The sequence below is a fragment of the Lonchura striata genome, chromosome 3 (genome assembly GCF_050655825.1).
Source record: "Lonchura striata isolate lonStrDom1 chromosome 3, ASM5065582v1, whole genome shotgun sequence".
In the NCBI taxonomy this organism is placed as follows: Eukaryota; Metazoa; Chordata; class Aves; order Passeriformes; family Estrildidae; genus Lonchura; species Lonchura striata.
Genome location: NC_140705.1, coordinates 64576563 through 64602131, shown reverse-complemented (window position 1 = coordinate 64602131; position 25569 = coordinate 64576563). Strand labels below are relative to the sequence as shown.

The window sequence follows — 25569 nt, the reverse complement described above, 5'->3', positions numbered from 1 at the left end:
TATAACTTTATTTTCCATCACAAAATCCCAATTTATTAATGAATAACACATTATTTTTTTTCAAGCAGAGATCACATTCTCCAAGATACTAGTTCCATAGCATAAAATTGTAAATCTCAAAGAAAGTGTCTTAACAGTAAGATTTTTCTTCTATTAGTCTGGAATTCATTTAACCAGCCTACACAAACCAGAAGGCAAGATTCCTTTTTGCTGTGAAAAAATTTTATACAGTAGTCATTGCTCTTTTGTTCCTACTTAATATAAAGTCTTCTCAATCAGTTTCATCAGTGTCTTCCCACCCCCTTTTTTTAAATGGTACTTATTACATTATCTTCACTTCAGCAGCTACTCAGAGAGTAAGAACAGCCTATATTCTTTGGACCATCTGTTTACCAGAGAGGAGATATTAACTGACCTTGCAGTCAGGAAAAAAAAAGTCTTCTGCCTTGAAAAGAAAAAAACCAATTTGATTTTATTATACATTTTCTGTCACAAACAAAGCACTGAAAGCTCCAAAAACTTTTCTGTGTCTCTAGCAAAGACTGAGTGCCATAGAAGGAAAACTTTCAGGCCTGAATTTTCAGCATATAGTTTCCTTGCACACTTACATATACAGATAACATCAGTGAAGAAATTTCTTGCTTAAGAATTTATTTTAGACCTTTAAAACTATTTGGCTGTAGCAGTTCTCATTCCAATCAACCAACTAATCCTTATTATGTAGCGTAGTGGTCTTTTTACACCTTGCCAAAATTACATTAATTTCCTCTCATTTCTGTTAAATTCTTAACCAAATATACTGGAACTGGAGATTATTTCATGTTGCCTCCTTCTCACATTATGTCAAACACTGTCTCTTCCTTGGTTCAATCAATCTTTGCAGTAAAAACAAAGGATGACACAGCACTGTGCTCATGACAAAAACTTTCAGAGCATTAGAGTAGGCACAATGGCCCATTATCAAACTCCTACACAGAAGACCCAAAAGCAGGGCTATCATTGAATCATGAAGTCTTTAGCATTGCTGCAGAGAAAGCATTGTCTGAATTTCTAATAACCTTGACAGAAAACTTAGTCCTGATGTGATGGGGAGAGGAAGTGTAAGAATAAGCAGCAGTTAGTTAAATGTAAACACGCTTCCCACCTATAGAGAACACCCCGAATTTCAGGTAAAACTGGGGCACAACAGAGCCTACAAGTCAGGAATGAATATGACTAGGTTTATATCCCAAGGTCCTCATGAATAAAAAACCCCCAAACAATCAACCAGTAATAAAATTAACCATATTGAACTCAGGCCAGCCTGTTTCCATTAACATTCCCTAAGTTTGCACTTCACAATACTCAGCAAGTGGAAACAATTTCCTTGAACTTTACTAATATGGCTCTGAGCAGACAACCATATGGACCCTACAGGAAGAATTTCAAAGCTTTACCAAAGTGGACTAAACTTATAGGGTGACCAAAAGATCTAACTGAAAATTAGAGAGAAAAGTATGTTGTGATTCTGTCATGGGTAAATGAACATTTATCATAGGAAGAAACTCTTAAAAGTCATGAATGAATGAGCTCCAACTAAAACAAAAGCAGTAATGTTGAAAAGAGCATAATTAGTTTCTGGATATGATTCCACTGACTTCCAGTGGGCTACATCCTCTTCATTCTCATAAGCACTTTTAATTTACAGTCAAGATTTCATAGTCAGTCCAAGTGCACACCAGAGGCAAAAAAGCTAGAGATACAAACACAAGTGATTTGGAATAGAAATGCTGCCTGGCATATAACTGTTATATATTAGAAAAGAATAAATTGCCTATTTTCAGTGAGATCTTCCTTGAAAAAGGAAAAATTATGACCCAGAAATTTACCTAAATGTCAGTGGTGGTAATCAAAAAAGCTTAGCTTTTATTTATGCCAGAAACAGGTACAGATATTATCCTGCAACAAGTTTAAATAAAGTATCTACATACAATTCATTGATACTTATTAAAATATTTCTTTTATAACACAGATGTGATTTATGGGGCTTTCTATTCAATTACTAGGAGATAACATATGGTAAGTATTTATTTTTAAATGCTGTGTTTATCACAACAACCTTTGCTACCAAATAGCAGCTTTCAAAGCTAGGAATCGAATTGTCTTAAGAAAATTAAGTTCCTAAAGTAGTTAGACAACACTGCCAGAACCGTTCACTATTACAAAGAGAATCAGTCTAGTGGCCTGTGATGACCTGCTAGGATGTTCCACTGCTTCAGTGAAAATATAAGGACAGAATTTCAGCAAAGCTCTATCATTAGTTCATAGAACCCTGGGGACATAAAACATGAAATCCGCTTTCCTTTGTCTTTCCAACGGCCTGTAACCTTACAGTACATGGAATTAAGAAGCCAGCTGTAACTATGCCATAGAGAATTATAATTAACATTTTTAGAGCAAAGTTTTCTCCTATACTATGGAGAATTGACAAAATATGCCAAAAACATAAAAATTTTCAATTTCTTTAACCTGTCTATCCATCAAATTCAGCAGCTGGCCTGCTGGCTTATAAATCAGCTCCATTCAGACGCTGAGGCAGCTCAAATACAGGCAGATTGCGAAGCTTGCTTTTTTGTGATGGGACCTCTCTACAGAAACATGGCAAAACAAAAGCAGAAAAAAGACAGATGGAAGATATAATTGACTAAGAAAGCAGTTTCCTGGAAAATAGAGAACTCTGTCTGTGCCAGTTTCTCTCTGGTACAGTAGAAGGCAAACACAAGAAGCATAAGGTGAAGATGGGGAAAGAAGAAACAAGGCTTACTCATAACTTGAAACTACATTATTGTCATGTTTGAAATTAACAATACCATTACAGAAAATAATGGGTTATCATAAGGCATGCTGTTACCAAATGTTCTCTTTGGATGGAACAGTAAGTCCTTCAAACAGGTCTCAGTCAGACAAGTTCAAAACTGATTCTGATCAGTTTTGTCCTAAATCTGTCTCATTCTTTGCCCTTGCAACAAGACCTCTAGTGACAGAGAAAATGATCAAAAATATTTATTAAAAAAAAATTAGATTCAGAGGTTGAAGAAAATAGAAAACAATTTCACAACCTTTATCATCTTCATATTAGCTAACCATTCCCCCAGAACAACCCCTTCCCTTATACAAGGTAAGAAACAACTTCAAGAAACGGTGATTTCCAATTAATGCAAATTTGAGTTAGTAGAATACTTTTGCTATTTCTATTATAGAACCAGCCAAAGCAATGTTCAAATCAAGACTGTGCAGTGTTGACTGTTTGTCAATATTTTTAGAAAGCAGACTGTCAGTTTAGAATCCATAACCACACTCCACATTTATCAACATGAAGTGGACTTCATTGAAGTTAACAAGTTAACTTCAATCAACTACAGAGAACACCAGTGACCAAGGGCCTGACAGAAAACAAAAAAATTAACATCTTAAAAGCAAACTAAAGCTCACACCCTTCAATGACAAGAGTCAATCTGAAGAAAAATTGTGTGTGTCTGGCTGTCTTCTAGTTCAGATATTAAGCCGTCTGGAGACTGGTGGCAATAGTTGTCAAAAAAAATTACTAGACTCACTCCTAGGTGAAAATTAACAGCTCATTTTATATATATGAGCTCAGACATAATGATTTAAAGTCAGCTTTTGGCCTGAAGGTCTATTAATCTACAGAAAGTGCAGGCCTGTTCTTCACAGGGTGTGCGTACCCACTGCTGGCAGTGGGAGCTTCACAGGGGTCTCTGGGAGAAGAGGCTGGGGCTGCCCAGTGCCAGGGACAGCAGACTCCAGACAAGTCACCATAGGGCACACCTGAGACCCTCAGCCACTCCTGCAGCACCTCAGGGAAAGGGTATTTAAGAAACAGAAAACATCAGGGAGGAGGAGGGAACCAACAGGAGAAACAGCAGAGGAAACACCAAAGTCAGTGGAGGAGGAGCAACCCCATGGTAAGGCAGATTTTCCCCACGGAGACAGCACACAAAGAAAAGGTATGAGAGGAAAGAAGCAGAAGAAAGAAACTGCTAGGCTAACCATGAGTCACCACCTTCCCGCCCTCTCATGCCACTTGTTGCCTCTCTGAGCATAACTGGCATCACAACAAGGCTGGAAAGAGACAGGAATGAGGGAGTCAAGCTGAGTCTGTGAAAGGCGGGAGGAAAGCTGTGGTCTTAATGTTTGTGAGGATTTTTTCCCCACTACAGACCAACTTAGTATTTAATTATTTGTTTTAAATGGCAATAAATAGTTTGTTTTCCCCAAACTAAACCTGTTTGGTCCACAACAGTAATTTGTATGGGATCTGCATCTGTGACTCATCTGATCCCCATCCTGACCCATGAGCTTTCTCACCCATGTTGTTCCCACCTCCTGCCTCCTTTCCACTGCAGTGGAAGGCATAAATGGGTGGGTGGGAGTTTGGCTGGTAGTCAAGACTAACCCATCACATGCTCAAAAAAGAAAGTCCATGGAATATTGAGTGGAAGTAGAAAGAGGAAAAGAAGCTCAGTGCACATATATGAGGCTTCCCAGTCTGAACTTGTGACTGGTTTTCAGATATGATGACTAGAACCAGAGACATGCACACATCACTTGCAGGCCATGGCTGTCATTCCAATGCAGTTTACCATGGTCATCAAATTCCCTGTTATACTGTTCTCACTGCCATTGGTATTACACAATATAAAAACAATTTTCATCATAATAGACTGGATAGCAAGAATTTATGATGCATCTGAAGTTTGCTTGGCAGTTTGCATCCCATCAATCAACACTGACTAGATCATTGATATCAAATCCTGTTAGAAAATGAACATTTTGCATCAATAAGGTTTTATGTACTGGCATCAGTTGCACTGAGAGGTTCTGTTTTTTGAGAAGAGAACCTGCAATTTCAAGCTTCTGTATGAAAGAAGGCACAAATACACAAAGAGCATCCTTTCTTTTCAACTGCAAGGTTGCTTTTGCTTTAGACCAACTAAAACAGTAAATGCCATAAAGCAAATGGGTTTGAGAGTAAAGAGAAACTGAATATTTCAGGAGTCAGGAGTTCAAAACAGAAGTAAAGCTAAGGTACCAGCAGCACTAATCAATGAGATAAATGGTTAATTTGCCTTAATCGCCAGATATTCAAACTTTGTGATAAAGTTGAACTAGGGAATATGTAACCACTTAAAATTTTGTAGAGAAATAACACCAAGTATGGATGCAGGAGATTGTTTCCACTGAAAAAATTTAAGACGTTTGCAACGGAGATATATAAGATGATGTATGGACATAAACTAACTCCTGATAAAAGCAGATATACTGTAATTTTGTAAATTATACAGCACACTAAATTGTTAACACCTCATAGCAACAGATAGCTCTGCAAAAGCAGATTATTACGTTTTCTGAGAACAGTTCTTGTGTAACTAAAAGTAAGGCTTCATAATGCTATAGTTTATATCACAGATATAACTTACAGAGATAATTTCCTATTTTGTGGAGGAGTGGAAAAAAATTATTAACATCTTTAGGTCTCTGACAGAATAATATCTCAACAAATACTATGCAAAAAGAGTTTCCAGGATAGCTGTGGTTCCATTCCTTAGCAATGATTCACTTAATATTCAAATCTCTAGGATTCTGCAATGACTGCCTTCCTAAAGCTGATTTATTTTACTTCTAATGGGATACACGACTAAATATGCTTATTTCTATTTGTGGAGTAAAACTTTGCAGTAGACATATGGATGTTTGAATGGGAATCCTTGAAGTACTATTCTGACTACATTTAAGGTGTGTATATTATTGTGTTAAGAAAAAAAGAACAGAACTATCATTAGTATTTTGAACCAAAAATTGGAAAAGGCAGATGAGATGATTCTACTTCTTCCATTAAAATGTAAGAACTTACAAAACAGAGGAGTAACTCTTGAGTCTAAAACATTGAAATAAAAGCCATCAGGATGCCATTTAGAAAATTCTGAGGTCTGAGCAAGTAACTGGGATATAAAGTATGTACTAGAGACATGCAAGTCCTTTCTCTCTTTTTTTGACCCTCCCCAGCAGTGAGTATTTTCTGACCTGTTTTTGAATGCAAGCTCCTCCTTGGTTCCTCAGGCCCCTCAATTGGCTGGTTGGCAAGGAAGACTCGTGCCTGGTCCACAGCGTTGAGAACGGTTTGCTCTTTATCCTTCAGTTCACGCCTCAGTGCCTTTTGGGAAGGGAAAGAAGAATGCATTTGTAACTTGCCTTTGTAAACAATATCATTTTCTCTGTTTTCATCTCTCCAACCAGACCTGCCTAGTGAGTGAGTAATAGCAAACATTAATCAGACTGCAAGATAAAAATGCAAATTTTACAAAACAGAAGGAGCAAGAAATTGAGGGTGGAAGGGTAATTTTTAGGAAACTGACTTGAAAAAAGGAATACAAGAAACGTGATGATGCTAAGTTTAAAAAAAGCCTAATAAACTGAAACTACCACATTAAAATTCCATTAGAAAGTAAATTTAATGGTTTATTGCTTTCAACAGGATTGCTAATATATAGTAGATTGCTATATCAGACTTTACTTTTTTGATAGCTGGAATAACAGCAAATTGCATCTACTGAGACTTCAGAAAAATATTTCACAAATGCTAAGATGAATTGCAAAAATAGTTAACATTCCTCAGAAAATGAAATGTCTTGTTTCTGTCTGCTATTTACTAATATTTTTAAAATTTAGAAAACATGCATCAAATTTTATTATGGTAACACATTCTGAAAAAGCCATCTTTTAAATTACTCAAAAAAATATTTTGATCTTTATTATGCAAAAACCCTTTGAAACTCATACACAAGAAAAAAAAATCTATTTTTATGTAAGATTTTTTTATGGTGTTGGAAATAAATTTCAGGATATTTTTCTCTCCAGCACTTATGACTTTATTAAAGGGTTAAGTGTTACCAATCTTTTTTATAAAAAGGTTGTAAGTTATGTTATATTCATATATATACATATATATATATATATAAAAACAAAAATATATAAAATACGTATAATAATATATAATAATATAATAAATATATAATTATCTTATATATATTTATTTATATATTTTTAATATAACTTATGTTTCCTATGAAGCATTTCCTTCCAACTTAAAGCATAAATCTGTTCCACCTCAAAGGAAACTGCTTTTCCTGTTTTATTTGTATTATTTTCTACACACAAAACCACAAAAGAAGATACTTTAAACATTATTAGAATCCTAATTTTATTTTTTACAATATATTATTAGTCAAGACTTCATTTGCTGTCACAATTTGCTAAGGCCCCATTCCAGATTAAAAAAAAAAGCAGTTAGTGCTGACAACATTATATAATAAAATGAGTGTTCTACTACAGAAAGTTTGAAAAACAGATACCATAGAAACATTACAAATGCTGTCTTATCATTTTCATGAGTTAGTCTCTTGATGCAACAATCACAAAAAATGCCCTCAACTTGACTTTAGCTTAGCAGGAGGCATGATATCATTTTTCTTCCCTCCTCCCCTACTGCATTCTTTTGTCTTCCTCACCTTTCAAAATCCTTTCATTCTACTACTCTAAATAAAATAAATAAATAAACATGTAAATAAATAAATACATAAATAAATAACCCCAACAAAAATTAAGCACTGAAAACACAGTAACCTCCATGACATTTAGGAACCTGCATTATACAGTCCAACTTTCAGTAAGCATTAACTGTTGTATTTATACAAACGCTCCTCAGAACACTGTTCTCTGTATACTTCTGAATAGCAATAATATTCTTTGTAGGGTTCAGTACGTACTACATGTAGTAAGTAATGAAAAAATTGCCATTTAAAAAACTTCTTTATTGAAAAAAATATAAATACAGAAATTGAAGTATTGTAAAAGCAACATTCCTGAAGAATCTCTTCAGTTCTTCACAGTATGTATCAATATTTTAATTTCACATTACACACACTAGAATAAGACACTTTGAATCACCCACAGTTTATAAATCATTAAAGAATTCTCTACACAGGAATTTGTTTCAAGAAAGAAGGAAGACAGTATTTATGGCTCGAAAAATTCCCCATTTAAAAAAGACGTTTGGTTAGTAGAACCTGTGTGGATGCATCAGTAAAATATAACGTATTTTAATTTCAAAAACTTTGTCAGAAACAGGGGGCTAATTAATACACTTTGAAGTAGGGAATATTTCTAGAATTATTTTTCTCCCCTCCATATAACTTCCAAAATATTTCCAAAGCATACAAGAAAAGGGAGGCTATGTCACATTTTGAGTATGCTAATAAATTGCACCAGTTAGAAACAATCTAGAGATGGATCTCTTTTGCTCTGTCTCTCCTGTTTATCCTCACATAGTGTGTTCCATCAATTCCTCCTGACCCTCAATAAAACTTCAATCTTGTTTGACCTAAGAGACCTTGATTTAATTCTCCAACATCCCTGCCATTGAAGTAGTTCAAATTGAAGTTGACAACACAAAGATTTTAAAAGTTTGGCCCATACAGCTCTTCAGCTAAAAGTCATTCATGGCAATCCTTATCAATATTTTTGAAAGGGAACTCTCTTAGCATGAAATAAACCATACACTGAATAATACTACTAAAATAATTTAGCAGTAGAGTTGAGCACACCACAGACTTCCTAGATTATGCTTTGTTTGGGTTTTTCCTTATACCACAGGTATAAAAAAATGCACTCAGACTTGCATAACCTTTTCTTAGCAATACACAACATATTTCTCTGTGTCTCTCTGCTAGTAAACAAGAGCAATGAGACTACACAATGCAAGGATAACCAAGCACACCAATAATACTATTTCTTGTCCTAGCATACCTCTGGAATAAAACAAAAAAAGAAACACACTAATAAATCTGATCTTGAGCTGAAATATCATCTATCTTGAATGGACAAAATAAAGATTTCATTGGAAAAATCATACCTGGAGAAACACTACAGAGTAAAAGTAAGTCATAAAAAGCCCAGCAAAGAACATAAAACCTACACTACTGATTTTGCTGATTTTAAAGATTTTTCTATAATAAGAAGTACAATCACATATTGTAGTGGTTTATTTAGTTTTTCAAGAAATTCCCCTCCAGTGGCTATTTAGAATGGATGTGCCTCCTTCAGCAGAAAAGGATATTACTTCATTCTCCTTTTGTCATTAAGAACTAAAACAGTTAAAGCATTTTTTGGCATTGAGTGGAGCACAGCTTTTAGTGGAGGGTGAATTCCCCTCCTGTTGCTGGCTATGTCTTTCAGGGAGAAAATTAAGCGAAAATTGATACTAGAGTTTTGGTATAGATTCAATGGGTGAAGGTATGGCAAAAATAAAAACCTTTAGAAGCATCTCAAAACTTGTCACTGAAAACTGCCCACTAATAAGCTAAACACATGGATGCAAGTATTTTTTGAGCCTTGTTAAGCATGCAGATGTGAATACAAAATGAAAAAGTGAACACTGAGCACAGAGATAACATTTATTTTGCCCACACTATGCTTTTTTTTATGTTTATAAAGCACAATAATATTTTAAAGTTATATTGGTCATAAAAAAGGGGCTGTACACAACTTCGGCAATAATTCATACCACTGCACTTCATACAACAATTATAAATTGCAAAATTCCTGTATACTTTAGGTAATGATTTAAAATTAAAGCTTCACTTCCCTCAGTAATCTGACAGGTGACAGACCATTCAATCCAACTTCTATGGTTTACACAGTTCTGTTGCATTTGCAAATCCATTGTTACTTCCTACATCAACCAGGACGTGCAAGTGTCTTGGAAAAACCAACAATAATTTTAGACATTCTTGATTCTTATAAAAGAGGGGGAAAAAAATCCTGAAAACTTAAATCTGGCATGCTGATGCAGAATCAACACAAACTGTTTTCATAAACAATACTAAACAGTACTAGCCAAAAATACTTTAAAAAAACCTGTTTTGAAAAAAGTCTTCCACTGGTATATGGACATGTGCTTACAAAACTACACTCTTTAAATATTTTATGCAGCCTGAGACAAAGCAATAACTACAATCAGCACTGCAGCATTCATTTTGCAGGTATGAGGTCTCAAGTTAGCCAACTATGGTGGAGTAACCCATGACCCCACTGACACAATCCTCCTCTCAGGGAAGAGAACAGAGGAGCCTCCATGATTTTCAACCATGAGCCAGTGATTTAGTCTCCATTTTGATCTGTTCCTCTTTCAGTGACTGTGAAACATATGTTACTCCCTTTAGAACTCTGGAAATACAGACAGATAGACCAGTTGCTCTGTTACATCAAGATAAACACATTTGCCCTCTCTTCATTAAAGATGACTTGATTTCTAATATAAAACCCAAATCTTCTTGTAAGATTTTAAAGGAAGTTGCCTAAACCAGGGCATTACAAAATTTCTGTTGGAAATGCTTAGCAGCTGAAGTCTTTTCCACTCTTGAAAAATTTAAAAGCTAAAAAACTTTTGCTATTGTGATTTTTACACTGTTTAGTGTATCCTGAAAGCACTTATTTCCTTCAGCTGCACCTTAAAATTGTTTTTTAAGCCTAGCAAGTGGACTTCCAAAATTACTCACTGTTAATTTGCAGTCTCTTTTTCTCTTTTGATTTGTACAGACTTGTACAGAATAATTCAAGGAACAGAAATGCTTAATAGTTCCAACAGATGAAGGCAAAGCTAATTTCAAAGAAAACACATGGGATGTTTCCTAAAACCAGAACATATTTAAATCAGGTCTCATTATGCACTCTTTCAAGGAAGTAAAGATGCATTTTATTGTAACTCATATCAGTTCAGCACACTGTAGCCTTATGTGCCAATCAGAAGCTCCTGTAGCATTTAATTACTTATTCATCTTTATTCTGCACCCGGTGCTTGAAAAACTCCTGTTACTTTCATACACCAAAATGAAATGGAAAAAAATAATCCATGGCATTTAACAGGATGGGAAGAATAAGCAGGATGATTAAGAAAACTTAGAGTGAGATGAGGAATTGTTTATAAAGATCACACAGATAAAGGTTGTGACTGAGTCTCTGCCAGCTGTCTCTACAGAATGAACTAGAAAGAAAATAAGCACAGCATGTTTAAAAACTGTTCCTTCCTGTCAGATACTATTTAATGGAACACGTACACATAAAATTTTCAAAGTGCTTTGGTCTCTGTACACATCTCTATGTAAAAGTCAATTTTATGTGTCTACCCCATCTGATAAGGAAAATAGTCAAATAAAGAGCAATATTTAACTTGAGACCGTGCAACCCACCATGCATTTACCTTTTACTACTTCATACAAAATCTATGTAGCAAGAGAAATATTGAAGGAGACCTAAAGATACAAAGTCACATGTAGCACATGAGACTTTAAATATGAGACTGTATCTTACATGTTCTGATAAATCAGTGACAAACAGCAACCAACACCAGAATAGGGGAAGAAAAGGAAATATGAGTGGGGGTGGGAGGGAAGCAAAAAAAAAAGAGGATGCTGTTTGCTTTCATAACTCAGATATATTGAGTATTTTAGATTTATTTTTTGATAGAGGAATCTAAATAGACATCTCAAAAAGGGCCAAAGAGAAGTGCTAAAGGCTGCATTTTCCTAAATTGTCTCTCAGTTTACCATTTGCCACTTGCGCTCTCTTTTGCTGTAGTGTCAATAAAGAGTGTGCAAATAGGGTGTCAGCTACAAGGGTTCAACGTTAGTGTAGACCTGGAAGTCACATCTACAGCAAATTCCTATTCTTTGCCTGCATGCACAAGGAAACTAAACTGAGAGGAATTTAAAAGTATACATGTGGGCAAAAGAGAATTAGCCTATGCATGCTAGTGATCTTTTACCAGAGGCAAATAAATGTTAGCTTACTTAATACTTTCCCTTTGATTTATCAAAATAAATGCTTCAGTGCAGAAATACTTTTTCACTGAGACTGTCTTGTCTCTTGAAAATTTCCCTTTGCTCTCTGGAGGAGTGCATGTGCTCATGGCTACTCACTGAAAACAACACCCACTTCCAAATATTCATTAATAGACAATCATTACATAAAATAAGCATCTAAAACATCACTCAAACAAAGTAACTTGCAGAAGTGCAGCCAAAGAGATAGAGGGAGGAAGTATGCTGTATCACTGCTGCTCAGGCTTAGAGAAAGGAAACACAAAGGTGTCACTGACACTGTAAAAACTGATAACCAATAAACTGACAATCTCAAATTGCATCTGTATATTCCTGTGACACACTTTACTATAAAAGAAGGGTAACTGACTTTCTTCTGAACTTGTTACAGTTCAAAACCAGTAAGGTTATTTCCTCCATTTTCATCTAACAGCATTTTGAAATCAGGAGATGTTTTGAAGCCTGCTTGGAAAAGCCACACTCAACCTTGTGAAGACTTTGAAAGTCCTCCTTTGTGCACTAGAAAAGAATCAAGTATTCCAGCACAAAGGCAGAAGTAAGGATCATTGTCACACAGATTGCTTAAAAAAAGACATTAAAAAGCTATTCTTAAATTAAAGATCACAGGGCTATACTTTTCCTTAAAAACTAAACTCTTTTTTTTACACAGTTAATTTTTCAAGAAATAACTTAGTCTTTTCTGAAGCAAGAACTGCAAGTCCTGTTTTTCACAGAGATGCTACAGGATCTAAATCTAACTAGACATGAAGGGAGACCCCACTTAATTGAGCAAAGATTACAAAAAATGAGGCATAATGATGTTCATTAATATGTCTTCTAGCGCCAATCATCTTATGTAACTTCATTTCTTATTTCCTAGTCCACTGAAATGAGACTTTATTTGTGTTTCTAGGTCAACGATAACCAAGACTTGGTTGCCTAGAGAAGTTTAGAAGCTCAACAAAGCATAGTCTTTAGGGACTGGAAAACATGGAATGTCTAAAGGCATTTCTTTCTTTTTCTTAAAATTTATTTATTTTTATTGGGGTGAGTTGTGGTTTAAATATGATTAGGAACTATGCTGGGGAAGAGAAACCCCACACCATGCATCCTTGAGCTAATGCCAATGACATTATTGTCAGAAAGCTTTTATAGAAATATATAATTATTTTCCTAACAAAAGTGAAAAGACAGGTTTCTGTGTGCTAATGTGAATTCTCTACTGAATCTACTACTGAAATCCCCAGAAATATAACTACTTTGGCCAGTGGAATCCTTTTGTGATGGGCTTGCTACACAGTGCATATCCACTGAACTTGCTTTGTTGGCTCTTTTTCTCTTCTTCAGGAAAGCAATTTTTTAATTCAATCCTTACTTTGCATTTCTTTGTACCATGAGTATTACAAAAGCATCATACAAACAACAGAACAAAATCTGATAGAACATGCCTATTTTGCTCATCCAGCAAGTTTCTAATATAAATGAGCATATTTTGGTTTAAATCCATTGTAATATGACAGCTAAAAAAGGGTATGAGAATCATTATATTTGATGACCTGCATAAACTACACAAAAACAGTAGATTAAAACAGGCTTGGTTTACAATGCTATGCATAGGAAAAAATGTTTTTAGTGGAGCTTTTAGGGAAAAAAAAATCTGTTTAACATAGCTAAGCAGGATTTAATTCAAGAATTCATACAGAATGTACTCCAGAGACAGCAAAAATACCTGAATCAGTGTGGAGACTGAAAGACGAAGAGAGAGGGAAGCTGTTGCAACTTTTACTCTTCATGTAGTGGAGAAAAAGTATTTACTTTTACACAACAGCAGTCATCACCCTGCTAGCAGTGGAACCAATTTTCAAATGCCAAACTGCCTGTAAGAACACATTCAGTTTTACATCAAAAGGACTACAGTGTGCTTTTGGAGAAGGAAAACTAATCCCACCAAACTCTACTATGGAAGCATGACAGCTATCGGATATCAACAACCTTGGAAGACTTGACCTCTTTTGATTTTTGTTTATTTTATAGTAAACCAATAGTGTCATCAGAGGCATTTTCATACATCTGTGATCAACAGAATGCAGGAAGAGAACGAACCCTCTACTTGCTCTATTTTTCTTTTGCCTGTCTCCCCAGACTCTGCTCCTAGCTCCAGTCAGAAACAGGACAACTACTTTTATGTAATGTAGGTACAAACCAGAATCTTTAATCTAAAGTACACAAGAACCAGTGTCCAGACATGGGGGACTGGCAGTAAGAAATCAGTAAAGATAAAATAACGTTTTAGACTATCTGCCAAAACAACCCTGAAAATCCCCACAGGAAAAGATCACTGTATAATGCCAAGTAAAGCATTGCACTGAGTCAATTTCAAAGACATTTTAAAATATTATATCCTCTAAAAAGCAACCTTAAAGACAAGGCAATATACCGTCAAAAAAAGGATCCTTGCATTTCAGATAAAACTGTTTTGTAAAGCTGTTTGCAGAACAGAAGTTACATTTCTTCCACACTCTTCAAAGCTGTACCTCCTTTGAAGAAGCAAAGGAAATCTGTGTCCTCGATGCTAACTCTAATTAGCTTCAAACTGTGTAACTGTTCACTGCACAGTGTATAACTGGGTAGCTTTGGATAACAGTTAATACTCAGTTACATAAAACCCAACAAATGAGTTTATGGCGGAAACACTGTCAGCATCAAACTCCATCTTTTCTTTACGGGTAGCAACTGGTATAACTTCTGCTTTTTATGTCACAAAATACTCACAGAAAAAGGGGGAGGGATAAAGAACACAAAAAAAGCATTATTCTGTTTATGCATCCAAAACATGTACCGGCTCCAGCCTGACACAAGACACACAAAACATCCGCTGCATATTAAATGCTTTATTATTTACTTAATTGAGCAAAAGCCCTCAAATATCCTGTTAGCACTGCCTATTTTCCTGTGCCCTCAGCAATAAGCATCTATCTCTTCAACATAAGAGACACATTCCTCTTTGCTTGCTGGCAACAGACTGGCTTGGGTTTGCTTAGGCTGTGTGATTGCTGAGCATTGATGAATTGCCATTAGTTTCTTCAAGCTGAAATGATGCCACCATTAACAAGTTGGGTGCTGCATTGTTGTTAAGAGTAGTTAAACTCAGGTCACCTTTTGCTCATTTTGTGTGATTAAGATTCCTCTTCATTTCTTCAAAAAACCACCAATGGGACAAGTCAAATATGTTTGGCATCATAAGCTACCTCACAGTTAAATGGTACCTACCATATTAATGCAGAGATCTTGAGAAAACTTTTAGTAATTACAGTTCAAACTCAATGCACTTAAAAGAAACTTTGTGATATGCAGAACCATGAACATTAATTCAATATACAAAATTAATTCAATATACAAAATATACACTTTGTGAGCATGCCCACACCTCCTGAGAGGTTTCCTCTACATGAGCCTCCTTAGCGCAAGAGTACATCAGCATCCCTGACAGTGAATAGTGATCACTAAGAAAAAGATGTACTATACAGCATCACCTATAAATTATAAATAATCAGATCACTGCAAAAAGTCTCAAGAGAGCCTCTCCCGTATGAAAATGGTGTAAGGGGATGAATATTCCCTTTAGGGGAGGAGGAAGCAAAGGCAACAGAGTCCAGCTGAATATTGAAGCAGAAAAAAATGCTAGGGAACAGTTGCAGTTTGAGGCTAACTCTAGTGTTCCTGCTCTGTATGCATGCATGCATACATGAGAGAGGACTGCTACTGGAAATCCTTTCAGAAGCAGAAACCCTGTCAATGTCAATTACTCCTCTTTCTTAGAAACAGTCACTTTGGTTTCTCTTCGGAAGCAAATGGTCCAGACAGACAGATGAAAAATCACCAAACAGCCAAACTGTCTTCCTCACCACAGTCTACTTCAATCTCCCTCATAGCTTTTTGCTCTCAACTCTTCCACTATGGCTTCCCATTTTCAAAACTATCTAAAATGACAGTGACTTTGTAAAGCTGTTGCCACACAGTTTGTTACTGTGACATGATAGATTATGCTGGATCTCTGCTTTGGGTCACTTTTCCAAAATTTCCTGTCTCTGGATTGTGTGCTATTATATCAAACATCTGCTCAGTACAGAAAGATTACTATAAAACCATTACTGGAAAAAATAAGTAGTGTTTGAAAGAGGAAATACTCTACTTCAGAAAATTTTCCAGGCATTTATGAGAGAGTCATAAGGAAATAATACCCTAAGGGCAACATGACTTTCCCTTCTGCTTAAGTCACCTCCTTCAGCTCATTCTAGTTGCCATCAGAAATTAGAGGAACATGAAAACACAGAACCTGGCACCTCTGTAAGAGCCAACAGCATTTAAAAAAGAAAAAAAAAGGTTAAAAAGGCAAGCCAAGTATAATATTTCATATATTATATGGCACAGCAGCAATGCAGGAGGTATCACAACATAGTTGTGGTGGGGTGGGACTTTTTTTTTCCCAGTGTGGGGGATGTGCATTTGTTTCAAGTAGCAGAGAATTTTCCCTTGATATGAGTCACACAGAACATAAATAACAAATAGATGTCTGCTGGAAGTTTAAACCCCTAGTCAAACAGGGGACACCCAAACTTGTCCCAATATGCAATAGTGCATGTTGCTTTAGTAGTTCCATTTATGCCTTTGCAAACTGAACTTGCCCAACACAACAGCCTTGATCAGTCTTCACATTTTCAAATAGATGATTTAACAACATCTCAAAAGCAACAGGAAATCCAGCTGGACCTGAAAATTCAAGTAATAGGACAAGCAAAAAACAAACAAACAAAAAAACAAACAAACAAAAAAAAAAAAAAAAAAAAAAAGAACATGGCTGCTTTCAGACAGTTTCACTAATGAGAAATTAAATATAAAATACTGCTGGGCATTCAGTATACGTATATTAATACAAAACACTGAGCAAACCCACTTGAAAATTGTCAGTGTTTTCAAATAGTGTTCCATCACCCAGTTACAGAGTTGTGCCCTCCTCCTTTCCCACTGAGTTTGCTATTTGATTTTAACAATCTGCTTCGGGTTTTATTCAGTAGAAAAAGACTGAAATTAAAATAATCCAGGAAAAGTTCTGCAAAATATCCATGGACAATAATGATAAAACTTTGCCTTATTTGCACCCATGGTAAGTTCTTTTATTGTCTGTTCACATAAACCATATTCCTTGATTCAAAATAATTCTATAAGAATGACTGTTAACCTGGAAAAAAAGAAAAAAGGCCCTACTTAAACTGATTGCAAAAGTTGTCATAAGCCATTTTTTTGAATGACTACAAATCAGCTTTCTGCCCATGAGAAAAGAGTCATTTAATATAACTGATAGTGATTAGGGGGGTAAATTAGAGAAAGATACCAGGACTTAGAATACTTCTGTGAAGCAGGGCTATTTAACTCAGCTCCACGAATACTTTCCAATATAGGGTGCACACATCACAGAGATCAGAAGACAGACTTATTACTCATGTTCTCTCACTTCATTTCTATTCTCTGCTTTGTTTCTTCCTATGACAAGCTTTTTTATTTGTAGCTCTTCAGGCAAAGAATTGTAATATTTTATATATAGTAGAACCAGCATGTATTAAACAGGATTTCTTTTCCTTTAGAAACAGAATTTGAAACCACAAACAATTTCTCATTAAGGAAAACCAAAAACAAAACCATGAAATCCAATTCTTATTTTTAGTTCTCAATACTTAGAAATAAGTTCCAAGCGATGGCAAAGTTATCTAGTAAAGGTATGGAGAAAAGTAAAAGCAATAAGTAAAATACTGAAGGTATAAACAATAACACTGAGAACACAGGGAATGTCTCAAAGTCAGAAAGTAGAATTGGTTTTAGTGACTGAATGCCAAAGAATACTTCAACATATCTGCATCCATTTCCCAGAAATGCAGATTGTCAACTTAAAGCCATTTAAATAAAGGTGAAAACATGCAAAAGCAGCAAGATACCTATATACTGTTCTCTTTCCCCAGAAACCTTAGGGAAAAGAGTACACCATAATACAGATTTTTTAAAAAGTAAAAGAATTTCACTTATTTCTTGGATTTAGTTCATTTATACTATACGTAGCAATAGGGTGCACTAGCTTCAGTGCTTTTAACTCTGAAGTCATTGCTTTCTTAGAAATCCCTTCACATTCTTCTGTGAGTATAACCAAAATGCAGTAAGCACATTTACTTGCAGTATGTCAAGATTTTTTTAGGCCACACACATCATCTTGGTACCCAAGCTGTTTTTCCAGAACAGCATTAATAATGTGATTTACATCTGACCTGTGTCTGTTTAGTTTTCTCTCTAGCAATAAAAGTACCTTTGTTTTTACAACACCATGGGGGTTTTGTTTGTTTGTTTGTTTTATATACTGTGCTGTGCTTACCACTAGCCACTCCTTCATAGATCTAGCATTAAGATAATAACTTTTTCCTTCTCTTCTAGTGCTGCTGCACCAGCACCATGCAAAGCATAAGTAGGAAGAGACAGGTGAAGAAAGGGTTTGAAAAACTGCAGCCAAGCACCCATGCTTACTGGACTAAGAATCTTGTAGCAGCCAGAAATGTCAGAAGGCATTATCTGCATGATCATACAGAAGAATACAAGATCATCAGAAAATCATCCCAAATGAAGCTGACCTATTGAAAAGGAGTGATTTCAACCAAGTGTGACTGCTTTGTAGCAGTTTGTTTTTTAGTCAAAGCCTGGGGACTTGTTTCTGTATCAAGGACTGAGGCTCCTGAAAACGTCCCTGCCCAGTGTGATGGCAGGTGCTGAACACAGCGTTGATGACAGCATCAAGTATTGCTCAGTATCTCTCTGCTACAAAACTTGAGATGGAAAAATCACATGCACAGGATAAAATCACCAGATACTATTGGAATTTACTTAAAAATTACACCCTCCCCCTTCCTTGCATTTATTTGATGATAAAAATATTTTCACAATTAGTCTTCCCTCTCCTTTTAGTCTTTCCTCTCCTTTCAAGGCATCAAAATGCTACCCTGTCGGTATTTTGTTCTGTTGGACGGTTTCTTCCCTGGCTTGAACCTTATCCCTTCAAGGTAGTGAATGCTTATATAAACTTCTAGCCTCTCTCTTCTGAGGCATATCCATCAGTCAAAAAGACCATGGAACCACAAAAGAGAAAATTTACCAATAGCTGTTATTTTAAGAATAGAAACAAACAAGGAAGACTTCATATCAGATTGATTCCAAGGTAAATAAATACAGACTGTATAAAATCTAGAACAAGGTGAAAAGACATTTTAGATGACATGTAGTAATATATAACAGAAAAATGATGTATTTGTTCCAGTAATTTCTTTAAAACTATCTCATTTACTATTCTCTCTTCTATTAGTGCTAATATTAAATTCTTGCTGACCTGTTACACTGGCTTAATAAAAAATATACTAATAAAAGTAATGATTGGATTCAATCATTCAAAGCTCTGTTGGTACTGAAAATTTTAATTTAGATCCAAGTAAATCACAGACTTACAAAGTATGTATTTTTTAATGACTGTTTATAAAATAGTCCTTTCATTAATCACAATATTTTACTTTATATTTTAAAAATTCTTCAAGCATATAAGTTGCAAAACAGCTGTTTCAAGAGAGAGGAAGTCTGCAGGTTTTTAAAAAATCCATTCTATTGCCTATATTAGGACCTTTAGACTAAAAATTCCTTAATAACAGAATGCAAAAAATTCAGTCCGACTTCAAACAAAGGGGAAAATAAATGTATCAGAACATTTTAATGATTTATGGCTTTGGTTTACTCTCTCTCAAGCTTCTAAATGTTGTTTGCAAACACAAAATTGCTGACAACAGGAAATATCATTGGCATATTGTTATACCATCAAATATTGGCATAGAGATTTTTTTCTCTAGATTTACACATTCATTTAACAAGAAAGCTCTAAAATCCATTATCCATATCATAAAATCCATTAATTACCATTAGCAGCAACTGTTAAGTTCTTTGAGAATATCTTTGAAATGTTCTCTCTCACCACAGGCTATGCAGTTCCTTTAAGAAACAGCCCCAGTGGCTAGAAGTTCAGAGGAACTATTCAGCTTCCCATAGCCCCTCAAAATCTGTCCTACAGAGAAACAGGTTATAGGTGATGCCTTGTCAAGGCTGACCTAGGACAGAGGCTACACGGAGTTAAAGAATAAAGTAGGTATTTATTAAAGGCCTCAATGGATACACCTTGGGCAGTACAAGAGCCCAGCCAGGGCTACACCCAAGATGAACTCAAAATGGTCACAAACTGGATGACCAGTCACGAGGTCTCTTACTTTTGTAAGTTCTGGTCCATTAGCATATTGGAGTTAATTATCCAGTAATAGCTTTTGCTGGTGAAGTCCCATCCCTGTTTTTTTTCTCTTCAGTCCACATTGTTTATGCTTGTGGACCTGAAATTTGGATCAGTTGTTCTTGGTCCCCAGCTAGAGAAGAAATTGTTTTGTCTAGCTACTCTGTAAAGAGAGCTTACCATCCCTTCACATGAAGCTCAGAACTACACACAAAAGCAGTTCTGAATCTGAAAAATATAAAAGCTAAAACCTGAGGTATCACAGGGATAACCACAGCAACCACCTAAAAGCACAGTCATGTGTCAGTAATAGCATGGCATCTCAGACTATCAAAAACTAAAATTAACGTTAATCTTCATTCACTGCAGAAGCAGAAAAGGCTGCTCATGTCACAGCAGTTAGTGCATTTGTATTGTCTATTTAGCAGAGCAGGCTATGAAATTTGATATCCAGTTAATATATAGTGCTTGAAACCACTTTAAGACATGGTAGCTTCACTACTAGCACTGACATAATGCTCCATTGTCATTAAGCAACAAGATAGAAAGGACCCTCAAGAAAACTTAAGTTTTGTACAGGATGCTTTTAAAGTATCCTCACACATTACAGGGGAATAAATTATAAGATGACCAACTAATCATGTAAAATAACTCATTAGTAGTAAATGTGTGAGGACAGCACAGCATTCCTTCTAGAAAGAGGTGCCCTAAAGAGCTACCCCAAAGCCAAGACATAAACCAAAAGGAACACAAACTCCACAACCAGCAGCCACTGTCAAGCAAATATTTTCTATCTTAATTACACCACGCTCATAAAATTCTGTAACCTACTGATTAAAACAAAGTAATTCCAGTAACTCTAAGGAATGAGTGCAGACACTGCAGACCTACCAGGCACAGCACTATATGGAGGAATTGTACCTTAATACTGAAGCTCAGGGTACCCCAAGTCTATGGACAGCTACTGACAATACTCTAAATGACACAAGGAAAGGAATCATGTTGCCAGCCTCACAAGATGAGCATTCAGGTTCCAAATCTGATTAAAAGAAAAAAACCTCCCTCTTTCCCTCAAAACAACTAACTCTGGATGAGTCTGTAAGTGATAAGAACCTCTAGAAGCTCAAGGTGTAGGAGTGGGAACCCTAGACCCAATATAACACCTCTCTGAAGTGCAGCACAGAATTCACTTTGCAGGAAACACATGTTAGCAAAAATATAACCTCCAGCAGCTTCCCTAAAAAGAAAGATTCAAATCTTTAAGCATCATTTTAGATTTAGCACCCACTGGCATCCAAAGCTGAAACACCAAAAGTTCAGAGAAAACAGCTTCTAGTAACATTCCTAGGAATTCCCAGCCCCACAGAATAACCATCCTGGAGGAGAGAAACTCACTGAAACCCCAATCAGAAGATACAGATGTGTGGTAATCTAGGAACAACTATTAGCTATGGTTAAGAGTTTTTGGAAAGAAAACAAAATAGAAAAAAATACCTCCTGTGAGATTACCTTGCTCATTAAACCAATACCTACCTTTGAATTCTAAAAATGCAACAAAACAAAAAAACTAACAAACAAGTATAGAAAAAGCAGAATCCCATCCCCTCCCCTATTTTGAAACCTAACCTTCAGTCTCTAGAATCTGCATGAAAACAGGAGTGGGTGGCTGCCATGGAAACACAGTTTTTCCAATTTATTGCTGATCTTCCTTGGGTGGATTACTGACTGTAATAACAAGGGATTGAGGATCCTTGAGGTCCGGAGTTAACTGGAATAAATACTCTTCTTCCCTAAAGAGCCTGCCTGCACCAGCAAGAAACAGAATCTAGATTAAGATGCTCTTAATAGAAAATAAAGATTCTTCACCAAACTTATTGCAAATGAAGTAAGTTTCAGGAGGATTTAAAAGTGGTAACGACCTCTCTCTTACTGCATATTTAAGAAGCACATCATAAACTAATGCTTCTGTTCAGTTTCTCCAAAACAGTGATACATAGGGGACTTTGTCCACTGAGAAAACAAAAAGAAAGAAATTAAAATTCTCTAGCATTTGCACAAAAATCATATGGAAGAGTGACAGTTATATAAAAAGGTTCTTAAGATTTGCATTAATCCCTACAAGCTCCAGTTGACACCTTGAGTGACAAGTGAACAGCCTTGTTAAATAGAATAAGTTTCTTCTTAGTGATCCGGTTTATCAAAACAGATCACAGAGAAATCAAGGAAACCTTAGCTGGTTTTATTGACTATATAGAAAGAACTTCAGATTAGTGTGAAAATGAGAAAGGTATGAGCAGGGAAAACAGTTTTCATCTCTAATACAGGCTATGAAAGCATCTGGAAAAAATATGGCAGTGGACCCTGTATTATTGTGGCTCTCTAGCAGCACTCGCCAGTTGAAAAAACAGATTCACTGTGACTGTGCCAGTGTTTTTTTCCTGGCTCTCTGCCTTTAGAAAAACAGACCTCAGCAAAAAACAATATTTGCATTCAAAGAAATGCCCTGTCTCATTTCCTTATACCATCCCATCTCTGGGATCCAGTCAGGCAGCTCATCTGGTGACATATCATCCTTAGGTTTCAGGTGGTACCCAGCATTTTTAAATGCAATTGAAATACTAATTGATCTTAGAAAAAAGCATACACAAATTGAAATCCATGAGCATTTTTCCAAGCAGTTGCAGCTTAGAAAAAAAGGTCTTGGGAGTTTCATTGCCAGGTCCCAGAAATAATTTGCTTAATATGCCACTGCAAACAAAAATAGCCAACAAAATATTGGGCATCCTCAGAAATTACAAAACTAAAAGCCATTGTTGTATTACAGTATCAAACATTGCATTGATGCAACTTCATCCTAAGTATCACATACAATAGCAGTCACTTTAATTCCCTAAGGATATAGTAGAGTCAGAAGAACACAGCAAGATGAACAACACAGGTAGCTGAGAGAATAGAGTCGCTGTCTTACGGGTGGAGATTAAAAATCAGTCACTAATATGCTTGTGCTCCATCACCTTCCCTGGCTGTGCTCATGGCTCACCCCTGAAGGTCAGGCCAGCCAGTCACGGTATTGCAGCTGAAGACACGGGAGTGAAACAGATGTCTGGTACATTTCAGTGCATCAAGATGTTACAAGACATCATTAGTTGTAGATAGGCAGCTACTAACAACGATGGAGCTAGAGTGGTCTTTTGTGAGGTGAAATAAAAAAACACCATAGAAACAGGCAGCCTTTTAAGGACAAAAAGAAAGGCTGATTGCTGTGCTGTTTCTGCAATGTAAGCCTAATTTATGACACAAGCATTCTCCTCCACAGCAATGTCAGAATGACCTCTTAAGTATTTGAGGATATCTACAAATCTTCTTTTATTCAGTGTTTTGAAAAAGACCCAGTGAGGTCCTAAAAATTTATGTGAGAGTCTTTGATTAAAACAAATGAGACAATGGGTCTTCAGGAAAGAACAGCATGTGCTGTATACATCAAAATGGTATTATGAAAAAGGCAACCCCACAGAAATGTTTCATTTACTGTACTGGAAAAATGTTTATGAATTGTTTTTTTCCACAGTAAGATAACCTGCTTTACTCTGCATTAGTGACAGAATAATTTGTTCTTTCATTATCCAGGTTATTTATTATTTTAGGTACTGATCCGTTGCAACTTTCCTGACTTATCGCAAGACAGCCACACTTCTGGGAACAAGATGAAATACAGCCAGGAGAAACTATTTTTTGTCAAAGTTAAAAATACACTGCACTGGCATCCTGATTTAATACTTCATTCTTTGTCCCATGCTTTTGTTAACACATAATTCTTCTGGAGAAAAAGCCCAGGAGAGCAGTGACACACACCTGAATCATTAATGTAACATACAAATCAGTTTAAGTAAATCCTTAGTGAGCAATGGATTTAAGTCTGTCCACTTGAGGACCCTCATTTAACTTCAGGTATTAACTACACTCTTCCTCTCCTGTAACAAAGTATTCCCAACCACAATTTCCACTTCCTCCTCCTAAACACGTCACAAAGAAAAGTCTCAGTTCAAGATTAATGAGTTATACTGTCCTTGAACAGTACAAACTTTCAGTGTAGTACAATAGATTTTTTTCACCAATAATCAACATTCAGGACTCTCAAATATGCAAAAATTTCAAGAGTTCTTAAAAAACTCTTATCCCTTACAAGTTTACTTAAAGATCTCTCATATCCCTCAGTAATGCTGACAGACTATTGGGAAGGTTATTCCCCTTCTTGATAGAGCAGGTAGTTTTTCAAACCACATCAAACCACATCCTGACTTTAAAGAGCCACTTCAGAGCAGTGTGGTGCATCTTGCTCAAGCTCCTACTTCCACCACATCCTTGTCTATCAGACCAAGTTGCAGCTCTTCCTCTAAGCAAGAGGCTGTATTGCTTTTCCACTTCCAACCATGGACAACTTAAATGTCCCATCTTACTCCCTCATAGCTCACACTGCAGTAAAAATTAATGTTTTAGCAACCACCCATTAACCAACCAACCAATTTAGCTGACCACCTCTAAGTAGCAGAGATTTTGCATGCTTTGTGTCTTATGTGATGAAATGAGAAATAATTAATAAAGCTTTTTCTATACTATCATTAAGGGTATAGCCTAAAGCAGCACCAATAATTTAATGCTTCTCTTTTCATTCTTAGATTTAATAATGCCTAACATGGAAACAGTTTTTAATACAGAAAATATACCAGAAAAACAAATCTAAAATAATTAAGTAGGAATTAATTTAAGAAGAAGCCCATTGCCCAAAGTCAGACAGGCAAACTGAAAGACCAAAGAAAAGTTTAAGGCTAGAAATAGATTTTTCCTCATAGACTTTTCCCACTGTTTAAGAGAATACCAGAATTACAGGCACCCTGAGGGGATAACAACATGTAGAAAGTAGTTTCCAGTTGGCTATGCTAACACCTTTGATTAAGTGAAAACAGCTGAGTAAAACATACTGAAATACTACAACTTTCATAATTTGATTACTTTAAGAAAACAAGTCTGAAACATGAAATACATAGACAGCAACCCTAAAAAGTTTGAAGAGTATTTAAAATATTAATGACCTATCCGTAGATATAAAATTATCAATCAAACATTCACAGGTCCTTTGCCAATTCATTCTGAGCTCAAATGAAGCTAAGTTAAGCATCTCTTTGATCCAAGATGCATGCATTATTTAGCATTAGCTAGACATTTGTTCATTTATGCAGACACATGCCAACAGGATTTATGCAAGAGGGTACCCATTTCTGC

At 35.9% G+C, this 25569-nt stretch overlaps 1 protein-coding gene across 10 annotated transcripts in view; it reads right to left on the bottom strand.

The window, feature by feature from the left end:
• UTRN (utrophin) overlaps window positions 1–25569 on the bottom strand; it is a 340627-nt gene that overhangs the window by 82310 nt on the left and 232748 nt on the right. For all 10 annotated transcript variants that reach the window (XM_085575353.1, XM_085575352.1, XM_085575354.1 and 7 more), the window contains one exon: window positions 6082–6211. In XM_085575353.1, coding sequence (XP_085431479.1) covers window positions 6082–6211 — 130 coding nt within the window. The remainder of the gene's footprint in view (window positions 1–6081; window positions 6212–25569) is intronic.